At 40.8% G+C, this 17,037-nt stretch overlaps 1 protein-coding gene across 1 annotated transcript in view; it reads right to left on the reverse strand.

Annotated features, from left to right (window-relative positions):
- Nucleotides 1-17,037, reverse strand: part of pth1r (parathyroid hormone 1 receptor) — a 79,162-nt gene that overhangs the window by 10,884 nt on the left and 51,241 nt on the right. The window contains exons 5-10 of the mRNA XM_033651052.2: nt 9,390-9,484; nt 7,325-7,511; nt 3,381-3,534; nt 2,900-2,960; nt 269-335; nt 23-117 (exon numbers count right to left, since the gene is read on the reverse strand). Coding sequence (XP_033506943.1) covers nt 23-117; nt 269-335; nt 2,900-2,960; nt 3,381-3,534; nt 7,325-7,511; nt 9,390-9,484 — 659 coding nt within the window. The remainder of the gene's footprint in view (nt 1-22; nt 118-268; nt 336-2,899; nt 2,961-3,380; nt 3,535-7,324; nt 7,512-9,389; nt 9,485-17,037) is intronic.

Below are 17,037 nucleotides of genomic sequence, written 5' to 3' on the forward strand. Positions count from 1 at the left end.
CACAGCACTAATAAACCAGTACCTGTACTGTTGTCTTGTGTCACATCGTCCAGCATTTGTTTCTCGTAGTTTAGTTGCCAAGACTCTGATGATGTTCAGAAATAACATAAAATTAACCTGAAGACAAAATAGAAACATAATGATATCCGTTAGTGTAGCTGCAAACATAATGAGATGTTATCCAACAACTGTTATGCCACAGGTGCTGTAAAACACTATCATTTCCTTCTCAGCAGGGGAAAGGTGTGAGCAATAAGCGTGCACTCACCACTATAGCCGCCAGAATAGGCACTTGATATATCCATTTCAAATTGCCTGCACTTAAGTCCCAACACCTGCAGTAGACAAACAACAAATCATAACAGGAATCAGCAAGAGATAAGTGAGGATCAAGGGGCTTGGTGAGATGATCCAGGATCTCTCAGTGCCACACTGGTGACCTTGATGATCACTGCTATTGCTTCACAGTTAGCGAGATTTACTCTGTCTTCCCCCCTCTGTCATTTTGATTCAAGACACAAGTAACATATGAAACCATTAATGAACGAAATCCATTTTTCAAAGTAAATATTTACAAGTTATTTCCACCCTACTGAATTGGAACATTACCCCTGGGCCTCACATAAAGCCCCCTTCATGTTTAGGGGCTTTCGCAGTTCTAAAAAGACTGTTTTAGTTTGTGCCAAGGCATTGAAATAACAAATCTGTGCCTGTTTTGAGTTGGTATCAAAACAGCTCACTCTGCCTAAACTGTCACATCTGATTAAAACATGACGCACCCCACTGTACCCTGCTGACGGGTCTGAAAGGCATTTTCTTTTGAAATTTGCCAAAATTTCCCCAGATTATTGTCAGATTTTCAAACTTCTAATGGTCCTAGTGATATTTCATTAAAATCACTTCATTCTACTCCTCAAACATTTGCACAAACCACATCCTGTAGATAACATCAAATTCTGCGATTGTCAGCACAAATTGGGAGCCATGAATGACTGAGACCAACAGTCATGTGACAAGAGTGAAAGTGAAACTTAGATGTGCTGCAGGCTGTTTACACAGAGCAGCTAAAGCAGGATTTATACTTGTGCATCAGCTCAGTGCAGACCCTACGCCGTAGCCTACGCCCCTGTGAGCATTTATACTTGTGCAGTGGTGTGTCTGTGTCACTCTGCAGTTACACCTCCAAAACACTAGTTGGCGGTGGGGTTTCTGTGAAGTACTGTAAAGTTTAGTTGATTCCAAACACACATTTAAAAAACACACATTAAACATGGCTAAATTGAAACAATTTCAAACACAAGTACACAAATCAACTTCACTATAACTCACAGTATTCACAGACAAACACTTGTCTTTATCTGGACACATTTTCCAAACAAAAACAACATGCTAACGTTATTAGCACAAGCCAATGGGATTTTACATTGTATAAATTAGCCTAGCAACTAGCGGAGATTTCCTCTGCTCATATGGATAAATCAAGACCTAAAATACTAATTTGAGGAGGTTTTACTGTCTTCACAATTTATTGTTTTTTATCTGTGAAATTAAAGTAAATAAAAGCTTCGTCTCCACTGAGGGAAATGGTTTCAGCTTAAAGTAATAGACAGGAGGTCTGCGTCACCACGACGTGTACTGTAGTTTCTGGGGAGGTGCATGTCAGGCAATGGTGTAGGGTACAGCGTCAATTCGAGGCAGACGTATAAATCCCGCATGAGAGAGAGCAGGTTGTAAGCAGAGGTTGTAAAAATGCAGAGTTCAGTATGTAAAGCATGTTGAGCCCCATTTATTCTCCCAATATTGAAACTTGGAAAAATGTTGCATTTATAGAATTATTTTTTTTTATTAATCAAAGAAATTCAGCTTGTGTTTTTTTCTCTTTTTTATGACTTACAACGTTTTTGAATTGTACCTACTTCTGCCCATGATTGTGGTGTTTCCACAGAGGTACAGGATTTATATACATCAATGAAAAACAAGGCCACAGTGAGTAAAATGTGACAGGAGTTAAAACTGCTTTAACTAAGGCTGCAGCTACCAATGAGGACACTGAGGTCACCTCCTCTGATTTTTTCCCATCATTTTGTGTCCTTTATTGACAAAATCCATAGATCTGTGGACAAAAAAGCATTGACAGTGGGCAGTCAGTATTAACCACTGTGGCACCTACTGTGAAGTGATTTGATTTTTAGCCCAGTGACAACCATTACATGCCCAAGCTGTGGTTACTTTCATACTTGGTTTGTTTTTCTGCCCAAAAAGGCGTAAAATGGAGCTGCTCGCCTGCTGACTGAGGAGTGAAATATGTGGTTTAGTTCCACTGGACAGCTACTGGATACCAGCAGCCATAAGCTCTCAGCTCCAGAATCCTCAATGTCTGACCGTGGTACAGAACCAATGCGGGGACTACAGATAGTGCCAGTGAGAGGGGGCTGAGGGCCCGCCAAGGTGGTTTGAGGCGGTTTTCCCTGTGAAGATTTAGAAATGGAGAGTGAAGCCACTGTAATTCTTCTTAGCTCTCAGACCGGTCCTCAAGCTTTGCTACAGGGGTTCATGGTAGATTTGTTAATCGAGAACTGTGAAGAAAACTGACTTTTCAACTTTGGTGTGTGTGCGCTGTGTTTTTATTCATTTATTTATAAAGGGACTGATATGTGTACAATAAACATGTGTGTATCCATTTGATGTTTTGTACCAGAGTGAGCTTAAAGCTGATTTTTTTTTTTTAATTTGCAGTTCACTATTAAAATATCCACACAGAAAGGTAAAGGAGACTTGACACAGATACCATCTGATCAGCAAAGTAAAACCACTGATGCACTTTATAGGTCTGCATCAAAGTTAAGTATCCTTTTAGGTAGCCAGAATGATGTTTGTATTTTATATGCACATCACTTACTCTGTGTCTGCAAACGTGGCTCTCATAGTCGCCCAAACTGTCACAACCATAGCTGGAACTCCTGAAAAACAATAAAAGACAAAATGTGTTGTGATGAAACAGACATCAGTATGAGAAAGTACTCTAAATGATTCTATAAGAAGTCCGTAATTTGCCCATGTGGGTAGAACCTGGGTAGCACAGCATCCACATTGTATGCGCTGTGCTTATGTAACTTATACGCACAGTGTGTACAATGCAGGAACTGTAAAGCCCATATTCATGCAGGGTTTTTACCCAGACACAAGCCATTTTCTACTGTCCTCACCTACTTATTAATACAATATCACAGACTTGACTTGAAAGCATGCTTTTTAAATGACTAATTAGGCCATCAAGAATGAAATACCTTACATTTTTAATGATGTAATTTGCACGTTGGGTCCGCTAATCATGTTGTAATCTCATGCATGCAAAAAGAATGTAATGGCGCAGGACTCACCCCATCCGATCAGAGTAAATCCCCATAGATACTTTCTGTCTGAGAAGAAGGTCATAAAGATGAGGCTGTGGAGGTACAGACCTTCCACCAGGATCCAGTAGTAATTGGTCGCCAGAAAGTACAAGAACAAAGTCACAACCACTTTGCAGCCGATCTATACACAAACAACAGACAAGGACAACATGTTTAATCACTACTCATCGACAAAAGTCACTTTCTGGTTACTTCAAATATTTTTCTCGTTATGACACTCATATTGCCACAGTAGCGCTACAATATAGCCAGTATGAATCCTGTGTGTAGAGTCATCGCACTTTCATCAGTTATCAGCAATATTTGAACAGAAATAATTTTCCAATTGTCACTTTTTTCATTGTGATGTTTGCAGGGAGTGCAGCTGTTGAGTATACCGCTCAATGGAGCAAAGCAACTCTCAGCACAAAACACGGCCACACCACAGCAGATGACTGAATACACAATCTGCGATGTAACCTGAAATACAATACAGTCTATTAAATCAGACAGCTGCAGCTGACTCAGACTGCTACTTCCTGGGACGCTGCAATGACACGAGCAAACTTTAAAGTGCAGCTGGTTGTATTGATGTACAAATTCATGTCTATCTATCTTCACCATTGAACACTTCTATCTTTGATGGCTTTAGTCTCCCCTCTAGTTCTGCTGGATACGTTGTGTTTGGTAGAAACCGTCAGCACAAAGTCAGAATGACGGAGACATCACTTTGATTAGATATGACACTCCTACAAATGAGGTAGCTTGTGTTGGATGTAAAATATATTTTCTTGCTTAGCGTGAACAGAGCCTGCATGTAAACCATAATAATTAGCAATATTTCCACTGATTCCTATGATTTATGTGCAGTATGTCATGTGCTGATGTATATGTGGATAATTTAATTAGATTTGTTCCAATCAAAAAATAATTCATGCACCTGTAATTCTTTATAATTAAGTCTGTTAAATTCAAAGTTTTCATAGCGAGATGACAATAATTCTGAAACATTTGAGAGGGCTAATTATGTTTGTCACATTAATTTATTCAAATATTCAAGAGCTAGGTTAGGGAAGTGTTTTCTGTGAATCATGATGTCAGCATAACAATTCAGCTGGAGCTGAAGGTAGGGGGTTGCTGTTCTCCTCGCAGCGAGCGGATGCAGGGCTGAGTCAGAACCTGTGACCTGCCACACCATACTGCATAACTGGGCCACATACCAGTCGAACCGTATTTAATCCTATTTTCAAAACCATAGTCATACTGCGACAGGTGCGTATTTCTTGCAAGCTGGGGTGCATGAGATTCAAAAACTAAAACAGGGGAAAGAAAAATACTGCCATTATTGTTTATCAGAGTGCATTTATTGCAGATATACTAGACATGAAACCATGGTATATTAGTGTGGACATGATGCATCTACTGTGAGCAAAAACATTTTCATATGTGAGCCTACAACAAATACACCCATTTCATATAGCATTAGTATAAAATAAATATCCATCATAGTATACAGCGACCTCAGGAAGCAGAGCAGAGATTTCTGGACACTGGAGGTATCACACAGTGAGCTGCAGCTCTTGTGGAAAAGCGACATGTTTTCTGGACCATGTGAATTTCCCCGGGACTCCACTGACTTATATTACATTGGGCGACGCATTGAACAAGTCACTGACTGAATGAAATCAACAACGAATTAATAAATCAATCAATTTATTGATGCCTAGGTTCACAAAGAGCACCCACAAGTATGCCTTTAACCTACAACATTACAAGTGGCATTTTTATTTGATCCCATCTTACTATATAATGACGAAAACTCTGTCTGTGTGTGTGTGTCTGTTCCACGTTTTTCTCCTCACTGACTTGGTCAATCCATGTGAAATTTGGCACAGTGGTAGAGGGTCATGGGAGGATGCGAATGAAGCAATATTACATCAATTGGCCAAAGGGGGGCGCTATAGCAACCAACTGAAATTGCAAACTTTGAATGGGCATATCTCATGCCCACGTATGTTGTAGAGACATGAAACTTTGCGCAGAGATGCCTCTCCTCATGAGGAACACATTTGCCTCAAGAACCCATAACTTCCGCTTATATAGATTTTCCGCCATTTTGAATTTTTTGAAAAACACTTCAAATGGATCTCTTCCTAGGAAGTTTGAGCGATCTGCATGAAACGGGGTGAACATAATCTAGGGACCAATATCTAAAGTTCCCTCTTGGCAAAAGTTGGAAAACTTACTAAAACTGAGCTTCTATAAGGCAATGAATATTGCGGAGGCCGTGGCTCATCACATAAAGGTGTATAACATCTCAAGGGTTTCACCCATCACCACGCAACTTTGTAGGCATATGACCACACATAATCTGAGGGGACCCCTCCATTATTGAGCCCATCAAACAAAATGGGGGCGCTAGAGAGCTCATTTCTTATCTAGGCCTAACCGCCATATGGATTTTTCCTAAACTTGGTAGATATGTAGAACAGGACGCCTCAAGGTGACTGGAGAAATTTAACTCTAATTGGCAACTGGGTGGCGCTATAACAACAGAAAAATGCTTCAAAATGGCTAAAATGCGACCGATCGCTGTGGCTGCAATCATACTATCAAATTCACAAAAACTCTGAACTCTGAATACATTGCTCTTCTTAATGGGTTCAGTTGACTATTTAAGCTTTCTCAAACCCTGCGCTGTGGAGCTGCTGAAATAAACCCAGACATATCAGACAGGTTGATCAAATGATGATGAATATGCAATTAATGTCAGCAAATTAAATAAAATGTGAACATGAAAGGTATATGATGAAAACCTATCTACATTAAAATCTGTGAAATAAGTGGGTTTTATATGGTAATTTTAATCTAGATTAACAGAGAATTTACATTCTTATTCTCATATATCCACAGCAGTTTTAAAATGAAGCCTAAAAGGTGTTGAAAAGGGGCTAATTTGCATTTTCATTAAAGCACTGGTCTATTTTTCCTTTATTTAGCCTTTATTTAACCAGGTTTATCCCACTGAGATCAAAGATCTCTTTTACAAGGGAGACCCGGCCAAGAATAGCAGCAACACTGAGTTTCAACCATTAACATAACATTAACATAAAAACACATTGATTTTACAATGTGAAAATGATCAAATGAGACATTTGCACACAGACAGCCTGGACTCAGTAGATTCCACTATAGTTTTAAACTCATTCAGGGTCACCATGTCTGGAAGTTTAGGGTTAATTTGTAGATTGTTCCATGCAGTACATGCAGAGAACCTAAGAGCTTTTTTTTTTTTTTTTTACCCCAGTTCAGTTCTGATTTTGGGCATAATAAAACCCAAGAAGTCCTGACTGTTATTTCCATAATTCTTTAATGACGCAGTTTTAATCCAGGCCACAACTCAATTTGGAGTCACCGGATATGTGTTCACTAAATATATTGCGCAGATTGTTTGTTTGCATATTAAAGCATGCATGAAAAGTACCCAGTCCTTACCCATTTTTTAAACTTGACTCTGAAAGGGAAAGCCAAGTACTGGCCTAGTAAAAGCTTGGCATGGTGACAAACAGTGCAGTTTATTTGCTCCACCACTGGAAAAGCAGGTGAGACTTTGCAAAATACCACTTCCTCTTAGCAAGCAAAGCGTTTAACGCCCATCTACACTGCAAGTCAAATTATCTGTGCTTGTAATGCAATCAAACGAGGATGATTCCTGTTACGACTTTAGCCTGGAAAAAACAGAAAATCCTTCATTGGCTAAACTGCAAATTATACTGTGTACCATAATCATCCCATAAATACTGTATGTGACATAAAAACCCCGCTACATTGCGAATAAATTTAAAACTCCTCTGTAAGAAAAAGTTCACTGAGTGCTTTTCCTTCTCTGTGTATTTCTTCAAGGACACAGTGTGCTGTGTTGGTGTACTTACGAACTGTGTTTTGTTGGCTGGCGGAGCCTCGGTGATGGACTTGAGGTCTTCCACTGTGACTCTTTCCATGTTCTCTAAGGCCGATCCAGAGTAGAGCACAACATCTTTCACAAAGATACTGATAGCTCTTAGCATGTAGGACACAAACAGGTGCATGTGGATGTAGTTCCTGGTGCAGTGCAATCGTCTGGGGAGAAAACAAACAAGAGCAGCAAGGTCAAAGGATAGATCTGTTGAAAATATCACTGTGTGTGTTTGTGTGTGTGTATACGTGTGGGCTGGCACACCTTCATGTAAGTGTGTGTACGTATTTTCTCACACCCACACACACACACACGCGCACACACATGAACAATACTCATCCTAATTAGAGCCAGCTGAATTCCACGCTGACTATAACACATTCTTGAGATTTAGGGGCTTGAAACGCACAAATATTGAATTGCTCGGCTCAAAGTGAGCTGTAAAAATGAAATTGCAAGCATGTGTCGAGAAAAAGCATGCCACTTTCCTCCCAGACAAGCACGAGCGTATCTGTCAAAAGTCCTTCCAAAACATCCTGTCTGAGCATTCACTGTGGAGTGAGGTGATGCTCCAGTGCTGGGATCAGGCTGCTGGATTGATAGCTATAAAGGTTACGTCTTTACAAAATCAAATAATAACAGTCAGTGACAATTAAACTGAATATTTATTAGTGGTTTAATAAAGTGCAAAAGCCAACTTGTGCTAGAATATTCTAATGTCTTAAGAAAATAAACAAGTACTGACATTATCCCACTATGCTTTACTGACATTTTACTTCTGAAGCCTCATTAATGAGCTAAATATTTGACAAGCTACTGTACCGTTAGAGAACTATTGATTTAAGGCAAAAACTAATCTATGGTACATTTCCCTGGTGAAAAATCCTCAGTACAACTGCTAATGTGAAATATCCCTTTTCTCTCCCTGGAAAACATTTACGAGCTCTCCTGTCTAAAAGCTGACATGTTGAAGGGGAGGCATGGCTGGAGTGCTCCGGAGCACAGAGCCAGAATGTCAGATGGGCCCCTGGGATAACTTATTAAACTCATTTGGCCCATAGATTTCCTGGTGCCAGTTGGGAGTGTTCCTAAAGCCGTCTGACTGCCTGCCTGTACGGTAAGACACGCTGGTGGGAACATTGGTAAACAGCGCCTTCACATCGATTCCTGATACTCCCCATGCTCAACAAAATAAGCAAATAATGACAAATGTGCCCTGCATTAATCAGCCGTTACAAAAATGCTGTGTTGCTGCACAAAAAATGAATTCAAACTTGTTTAAGGGTTCTTCTTCAGTGAAGTGCTGTTACCACAGAGGCAGAGGTCAGATAAGGCTCATATGTGTGAAGCATTTGTGATGAATCCTTTTATCTCTTTGATTCCTGCAGTATAAGAGAAGCAAAGCTGTGCAAACGCAATAACTGAATATTTTACTCTCAGTTCTTCTCATCTTTTAAGAACTTCTTTTGTCTTCTTTATACAATCCACTGGGAAAAAGGTAAAGAAAAAAGAACTATACTCTTTGAACGCTTGGTACAATAACAAAATCAATATCCAAGCTATGATTGCTTGCCATCAAAACCTGAAATCAGCATGAAATTAACAAATACCTTAAATGTCATACACTGGAGCCTGGAGACAGACTCCTCCTCAAAGGTGGATGCAACATAAGCTGCTCAGTGTCAGAGTAAAAGTCAAAGGTAATGTTTGATTCAGTTTGCATGCTTCATGTTGTTATCGTGACATTAAATATACAGGCTTGCATGCTTATACAGCTACAGTGACCTGCATGATTCCATCATAAAGCCATTAAGCCATCATGAAATTTAATGCTTTCTGCTTCACTGTGTGTTTGTGACTGATAACGTGGTAGGAAACGGGGTTTTAATGTGCCGTCATGCCAGTAAACCTTTGTTCTCCATTCTGATCCCTGCTGCAGTTGCTCTATGTTTAATTTCCCACCCTGTGTCTAAATCCATCTCTTGGGAACGTCTGTGGTTAAAAGGATCGATTGGAAATTTCTAGTGACAGCACTAACTCACCGGAAATATCCCAAGATGACGACAGCCACCATGAGTGATCCCAGAGAGATGGAGTACCCGACTGTGTAGATGAGATACAGACGGTGAAAGACGTCCTGTGGACAGAGGGGAATTTGTCAAAATGTCAGCAGGGCAGAAAAAATGCATAATAAGACAAAGACAGAGAGGACTATAGCATATCCTCCCTTTATGGTAGTGCTAGATGTAAAGCACGTTAGGTGAATTATTGCATTTTTGTGTGAGAGAAACTGTATTTGTCTTCCTTTTTTTGCCACCACAATAGAAAAATGATTCACTTAGTTTGAAGGAAGGTATTCACACATCCAGCTGTCTCAGATGCAGGTGTTTTGAAAAATATCGTTTGAGTCTTTGAACTGAAAACCCGCACACTGCTTGAGTTTTCTCCTATGTTTTTCTTGTTCCCTTGTTCTTTCATTTGTGGGATATGAGACATATGGTGCACAGACTGTTGTCAGTTATTGAGAAACACACCCACAGTTGATTGATTTCCTCACACCTGTGCACACCTGTGAAATGGGTGGGGCAGTCTCTATTTAAGCTTAATGTTGGAAACTAGTCCATACCCAATGAGTACGGCATACCATACCATGACTGGTATGCCAAAAATTAGTAAAAAAACAACCCCAACAACATTGGTCCACAGGGGGAGCCACAGCGATCTGTCGCATTTTAGCCATTTTAAGCATTTTTCTGTTGTTATAGCGCCACCCAGTTGCCAATTTCTCCAGTCACCTTGAGGCGTCCTGTTCTACATATCTACCAAGTTTAGTAAAAATCCATATGGCGGTTAGGCCTAGATAAGAAATGAGCTCTGTAGCGCCCCCATTTTGTTTGATGGGGTCAGTAATGGAGGGGTCCCCTCAGATTATGTGTGGTCATATGCCTACAAAGTTGCGTGGTGATGGGTGAAACCCTTGAGATGTTATACACCTTTATGTGATGAGCCACGGCCTCCGCAATATTCATTGCCTTATAGAAGCTCAGTTTTAGTAAGTTTTCCAACTTTTGCCAAGAGGGAACTTTAGATATTGGTCCCTAGATTATGTTCACCCAGTTTCATGCAGATCGCTCAAACTTCCTAGGAAGAGATCCATTTGAAGTGTTTTTCAAAAAATTCAAAATGGCGGAAAATCTATATAAGCGGAAGTTATGGGTTCTTGAGGCAAATGTGTTCCTCATGAGGAGAGGCATCTCTGTGCAAAGTTTCATGTCTCTACAACATACGTGGGCATGAGATATGCCCATTCAAAGTTTGCAATTTCAGTTGGTTGCTATAGCGCCCCCCTTTGGCCAATTGATGTAATATTGCTTCATTCACATCCTCCCATGACCCTCTACCGCTGTGCCAAATTTCACATGGATTGACCAAGTCAGTGAGGAGAAAAACGTGGAACAGACAGTTTTCGTCATTATATAGTAAGATAATGGTGTTGAATACTCTTGACAAGGTTCCAGGAGGACTGAAACCTTAGTGTTACTATTAAATTGTAAGCTGAGCAAGAGCAATGTGCAGGATTTTCTGTTCAAAGACTCAAGAAGAAGTATTCAAAAAAAATAACCTGGCCTCGAGAAACAATAAATTGTCACAACAATAGCATCAGAAAGCAGGACAGGTGGACTACAGGAAGTGCTGACTACAAAACTCTGCATGAAATAAATAGATAAAAATATCTTGTTTCGCATGTTTGTACTTAACTACAAATACATAATAAATACCTGTGATTTATTATAATATAGGTACAGGTTAAAGGTTCCCATATTTATGTTAAGACATGGCAAATACTTTATGATAGGAAAGCACACAAAACAGTGGAAAAACACATAATAACCTATATTTGTATGCTCGTGATAGATGTGGTCCAGGAGGCCTCAGGTGCCCCAGTTACATGTCAGCATTCAGCCAGTGTACATCATCAGAAAATGCTCAGAAAATTACATGTCTACCACCTGGCTTTTTTCCAACTTTAAGCCCCTTCCCCACTGGACAAAAAACCCCACTGACATCTGGATTTTGTCTTGAGTGGGAAAGGTTACAATTAGCAGGACACATGAATCTGCAGTAGATGCAGGAGCTTTTCAGCAGGGACTGAATTATGACACACGGGTGAAGATACCAATTTTTGCCCCTTTTTCGGTGCAATATGATGACAATGCCTCTGTCGGCAACTGCTCACACATGAGAGAGGTTTGCCGAGAGGGATTTATGTTAGAAACCCAAACTAGAGCCCTGAGTGCGACTGTTTTCCTAATCCCGCTCCTGCCTGCTCCCGCTGCATCTCTGACCATTACTGCCCACTCCAGCAGAGTGTATTATCTATTCCCCCAGAGTGTGTCAACTCCTGCCTGCACCTGCAAATATTCTGACCATACATGCCTGTGCAACATATTGGTAATTAATAGACTGAATCTTCTCCTGTCCCACAGGGAAAACATGTTATTTTACTGTGGTATTAAAGACAGGACAACCTAGAGCTACACTCCAGTTCGTAATTGCATTTATAATTACAGCTCTTGTTCTCCCAGACGCCTCTGGGATTTGGTGTTATCGTTATTATCTGTAATATTCCTGAGCAACACGTTCTCACTCCGACCTCATCACATATCAAAGTTAGGTCATGGACGATCCACATCGAGATACGACGTGCAAGGTACCCTGGGTGCGCTGGTTGTTGATGTCATTGTCTGTTTTCAGAGTACAATCCCATTTTCACAGGAAATTAACATTTACATAGTCTCTTTCAAAATAAATGCACCACATCGGTACAACACCGCGACTTGATGGTTTTTTTCCTTCAACAACAAATGCGTGTGGTTACGTTTAGCCAACACAGGCCCGTGGTTGGGTTCTAAAGGCAACAAAAGCAACTGGTTAGGTTTAGGAGAAAAAGAACAGGGTTGGCTTTACAATCTTTCAGGAAGTGAACAGCAGCCTTCTAAATGAAAGACAGCGATTGTTGGACCCATCCTCCACCCCTCCCACCTGCCAGAGTCAGACTTCTGCCACCTTAACTTTCATTGTTGTCCCACTAGGATGGCTTTTACTGACGTGTGTGACGCCAGAAGTCACTGACCGAGCACTGGATTTCGACGACTTCAGAGTGAGACCGGGTTGTCCTGAGAAATTCCTCCAAATGTCCGATTGGCCTTGCTTTTCTTTTGTATTGTAACGTCCTGCCTTTGTCTTCTTTTCCACGTCAATTGTTGACATCTCCATCCTTCCTGCTTCTTAATCTGCGGTAATCATGTCTGTTTATTGACTAACCGCTTCCACCCGCAGCAAAGATAAAATCGCCCATTCAAGATTTTTGTAGAGTCCTGCGAGATCCCAATCCCAAAGCAGTCCTCTAACCCAAACCACAATTTTTTCCCAAACCTTAACCGAGAATTGCCTTTCTGGCAGAAAGCCCTTTGGCCAAAACTTCTCCCAACAGCCACATATTCCATCCCTCTCCGTCCAAGCGGCACTTAAACATTGTTCCAAATTAGTCGGCACCGAGTTTGAAAAGAAGACTGAATAAGTTACAGATATAAAACAGAAGTAACCACCTTAACATTTCCACTGGCCTCCATGCTGCTTCCTGCTGTTTACTAACCCTGTTTTTTGGCACATCTGTGATGCTGAACGTGACATATCAGGAATAAAAGAGAAAGGAATACTCATCCACACATATAAAACAGGGGGTTTTGGGGATCCTTTGCCATGCTCTTTCTTGCTGCCTGTGTTTTCCCTTTGTGCAGGATATAATGGGGTGAGGTGAGAGCTCATCAGTGATGCAGCACACCTGAGCAGGCTGGACTCAGGTGTTACAAATCAGACCTGCAAGATCTTCTACCCTCTTCCACAGGCTTGCTGACTGATCTACACATTTGTTCACACACACACACACTCACTCACGCATCCTATTGCATTCATACTGACCTGCTGACTGACACATCCTATTGTATTATTTACTTAATTTACTTAATCAAAACATGTGCATCAGTTACAGACTGTGGTCTCACTCTTTGACACATACTTTTGAGCCAGTTTGTGACAGCATGAACAAAAGTCTCTGCAGCTTTCTTGTTTTTATTGTGAAGGAAAAATGCTAATATTCTACTTATTAAGGGGAATGTGTCCTTTGCATCCTCCGTGAAATCTACACCTATGTCTTTAGTCTACTTTCCCAGGATTTCCTGTGTTTAAAAAACCTGCATATATGCACCAACTTTGGTGGATACAGGGTATTAGTAATTTACATGATTTCGGAAACTAGAAACATTGGTTTACATGTTACAAGACTTTGTTTAACACACTACAGCTTCAGGTTTGTTCTTAGTGCTTAGTAACAGCACAAGTTTCAATTTAAGTGACCACATTAATTAAGGTGATTAAGTGATTTTATTACATAAAGCACAACATTTACACTATTTTGGCATTTTCCTCCTAAAAAACTTAACTTCAAAATGTCTAAACCTTAGTGTGTCTAAAAATGCATTGCCATCTGGTGACAGAAATGTCTCAAGCACCCAGAAGTTACTGATGGAAACAGCATTTGACATGGGTGGCGGAGCTGAGAAAGGCTGGGTGGGGCAGTTTGATCCTCCAGCAATGAGCTGGCAGCCAGAGGACACTGTAAGGAGAGCCACTAACCAGACCTTCTGTGCGTCAACATGCTGAGGGGGCCAAGAGCCCCGTGTGATGTAACCAGATCCTCCACTGCTGCTATCATTTAGTATCAGGATCCCGTGCCAAAAAAACGGGTGTCTAAGTTGTGGTGGTGGTCTGCGGTATGGCAGTTGTGCTGTGTGAGGCTTTCATTCGTGCATATGTATTTGTCATTAACTGCTGCGACCGCTCCCTCGGGAGCCCATCAACATAAACATCTGAAGTCAGAAAGAAACTGAGGGGCGCCATGATGAGGTTATGCCCACATCCTCTACACCACTTTCAAGCAGGGGAGAGGAAAATGTATGTGGGATGGCTGAAGCTTGTAATGTTTCACGGCAAAAATAAGTAAAAATCAAATCAACGTTTTTATTAAAGAGTGACTGATTTCTCTGTTTCTCTATGTCCCCTATTGGCACAGTGCAAAACCTTTTGTAACCACACTACAAACTCCAGAGGCACTAACCTCTAATATAATGGTACACCTCATTCATTTAAAGGCTACAGAATGCTTTATATGTGAGATTATTAAAATGCTTCCAGACCATAATTAAAAAAAAAAAAAAATATATATAAAAATCCTTTAAAAAGCCACGTCAGCATAATTACTCCAAACAATATAATTTTACTTATACAAGGAAAACTCCACTTCCATATACACACAATAATAGCTGAGAAAGTGCTATTTTTCCATTTACAGCCATGTTGTAGCTGTTTTCCACTCCTCTTACAATACCCAGTAGTCCTAATCACTGCCAGTGTTATGTTCTGACATCCAACCCTCACGCAGTGATAGAGAGAAAAACAGCAGGAGCAACTGCGAGTCAGTGTCACATCTACCTTTGTCAGTCACATGGGGATGACGGTAGTAAAAGGTTGCTGTGCTCGGTTTACAAAACAGTTTTCTCAACATGAGCTTTGGTGTGATGGTGATGTCAGTGCATATGGCATTTATGGTCCCAGGTCAGACTCTCACACACTGATTATGCTCAGAGTTTATGCTACAGAGGGTTATGATTGATAAAAATGTTTAGGTGGTACTATATAGTATTGCAGATGTGTGGTTGATGATTAAAAAAAAAAATATAAATAAAAATGGCGGCACAGTGATGCAGTGGTTAGCATTGTCGCCTCACTGTGAGAGGGTCCCTGGTTTAAACCCAGGGTGGGGGAGTTTGCATGTTCTCCCCGTGTCAGTGTGGGTTTCCTCCAGGTGCTCCAGCTTCCTCCCACAGTCCAAAGACATGCAGGTTAACTGGTGACTCTAAATTGTCCGTAGGTGTGAATGTGAGTGTGAATGGTTGTCTGTCTCTATGTGTCAGCCCTGTGATAGTCTGGCGACCTGTCCAGGGTCAGCTGGGATAGGCTCCAGTCCCCGCAAACCCCAACAAGGTAAGCAGTTATGAAAAATCAAGTAATGAATGAATGAATGAACAGTAGTTATGTTTAAATTAGAGCTATAAAATCTGTAATGTTGTGATGAGTGTCAAGAGCATAGACTGTGCAAGAATAATGGACATAGCCACGATGACGTCACAAATTGTGGACATGTTTGTGGGCTCTCATTTTAAAGCTTCGAGGTTGGCTGCTGCCATCTTGGATTTTTTGGAGCCAGAAACAGACAATTTTGGAATAAAAGGTGGAGCTGTGGAAGAGCAAAGGCTGGATCTAACCAAACCAACCAAGGATCAGCACTGGGCTTTAAAGCCAATTTTACATAGTGGCCAAAAGTGGAAGAACACATTCAGGTCCATCATGTGAGGCCATTGGGCTCACATGATGGAGGATGGGCTTTTTCCCATAGACTTTCAATGTGAAAGAGACGTCTGTAAACCAGTGACAACATTTTTAGCGTCACGACCCCAGCAAAAAGACTTGTTTCACTGTCAGGGATTTATCCATTTGGTCAGTTAACATTTCTAAAATCTAGAAGAGCTGCACGATTATATAATTTTATGTCCATTTCAGTTAGTAGAGCACTAAACAGGAAGTTGCACTCAGCTGCGTTCCACCACCGCAAGTCTCCAGGATGTAGATGATCCTGGTAATTTCATAATGTGGAAACTGAGCTTTTTTGGCTTCATGCACCACTTGGCAACTTTCAAAGGACTTAACAGGGTCCCACCTCCAACGCTGTATCCACTTCTCTTTATACATCCATGGATCTGATTCATGGACTGTGGTGATGTCATGACGGTCTGTTACTCAAAGTGGCCACGCCCTTAATTGTGCATAAATTCGAGCTTAAATAACATTTGCATGACTTTAAACGTGAGTTATTTAAAATTTCAGCCCCAGTGCAGCTGTCATAGATGAAGAAATTAGCTACAGAGACCAAAACTGCTTTTGTTGCACCAGGGTGTAAACATTTGGGCATTTTAACATGAAGGTCTTTGGGGACTGACTCACTTATGAAGTCAGCCTCAAGTGGCCATATGGCGAACTGCAGTTTTTGTCACTTGTATATTGGTTTTGTTTTTCAGCCTTGGTGGTCACGAGTAAAAACCTGAGAGAGGTTTATGCTGACAGTCATGTGACCCTCACTGAGTTATGTTGCAGTTGTGTGTAGCAAATTTCTGCCTGTGTGAAATGAACAACGATTGTATCGCATAATGTTACAATACAGAACAAAGAAGCAATAGCAACTGATCGGACAGACATGAACAAGAATCATCCCCATACTAGCTCTGCTACTGTAATCATGCAGTAACTGTTTTGTTTGATTGTAACAACAGCAAATAACAATGTAGTTTGACAAAACTAGCATCATACTATTCAAGAATGCAGCTTTATTTCATTGACTGTTTCCAGTGGAAAGAGGACATTAAAAAAACTTAACACTGATTAACTGCGTTGCGAGGTGCCCTTTGACTCAGTGCATTACTGAAGGCCACAATGGCTTTGTCACATGATGGAGGCAGATGAGACGACGCTGCCTAGCCCCATGAATGGAACATTTACATTTAAAAAACACCCAGA

The sequence above is a fragment of the Epinephelus lanceolatus genome, chromosome 12, assembly GCF_041903045.1.
Source record: "Epinephelus lanceolatus isolate andai-2023 chromosome 12, ASM4190304v1, whole genome shotgun sequence".
NCBI lineage: Eukaryota > Metazoa > Chordata > Actinopteri > Perciformes > Serranidae > Epinephelus > Epinephelus lanceolatus.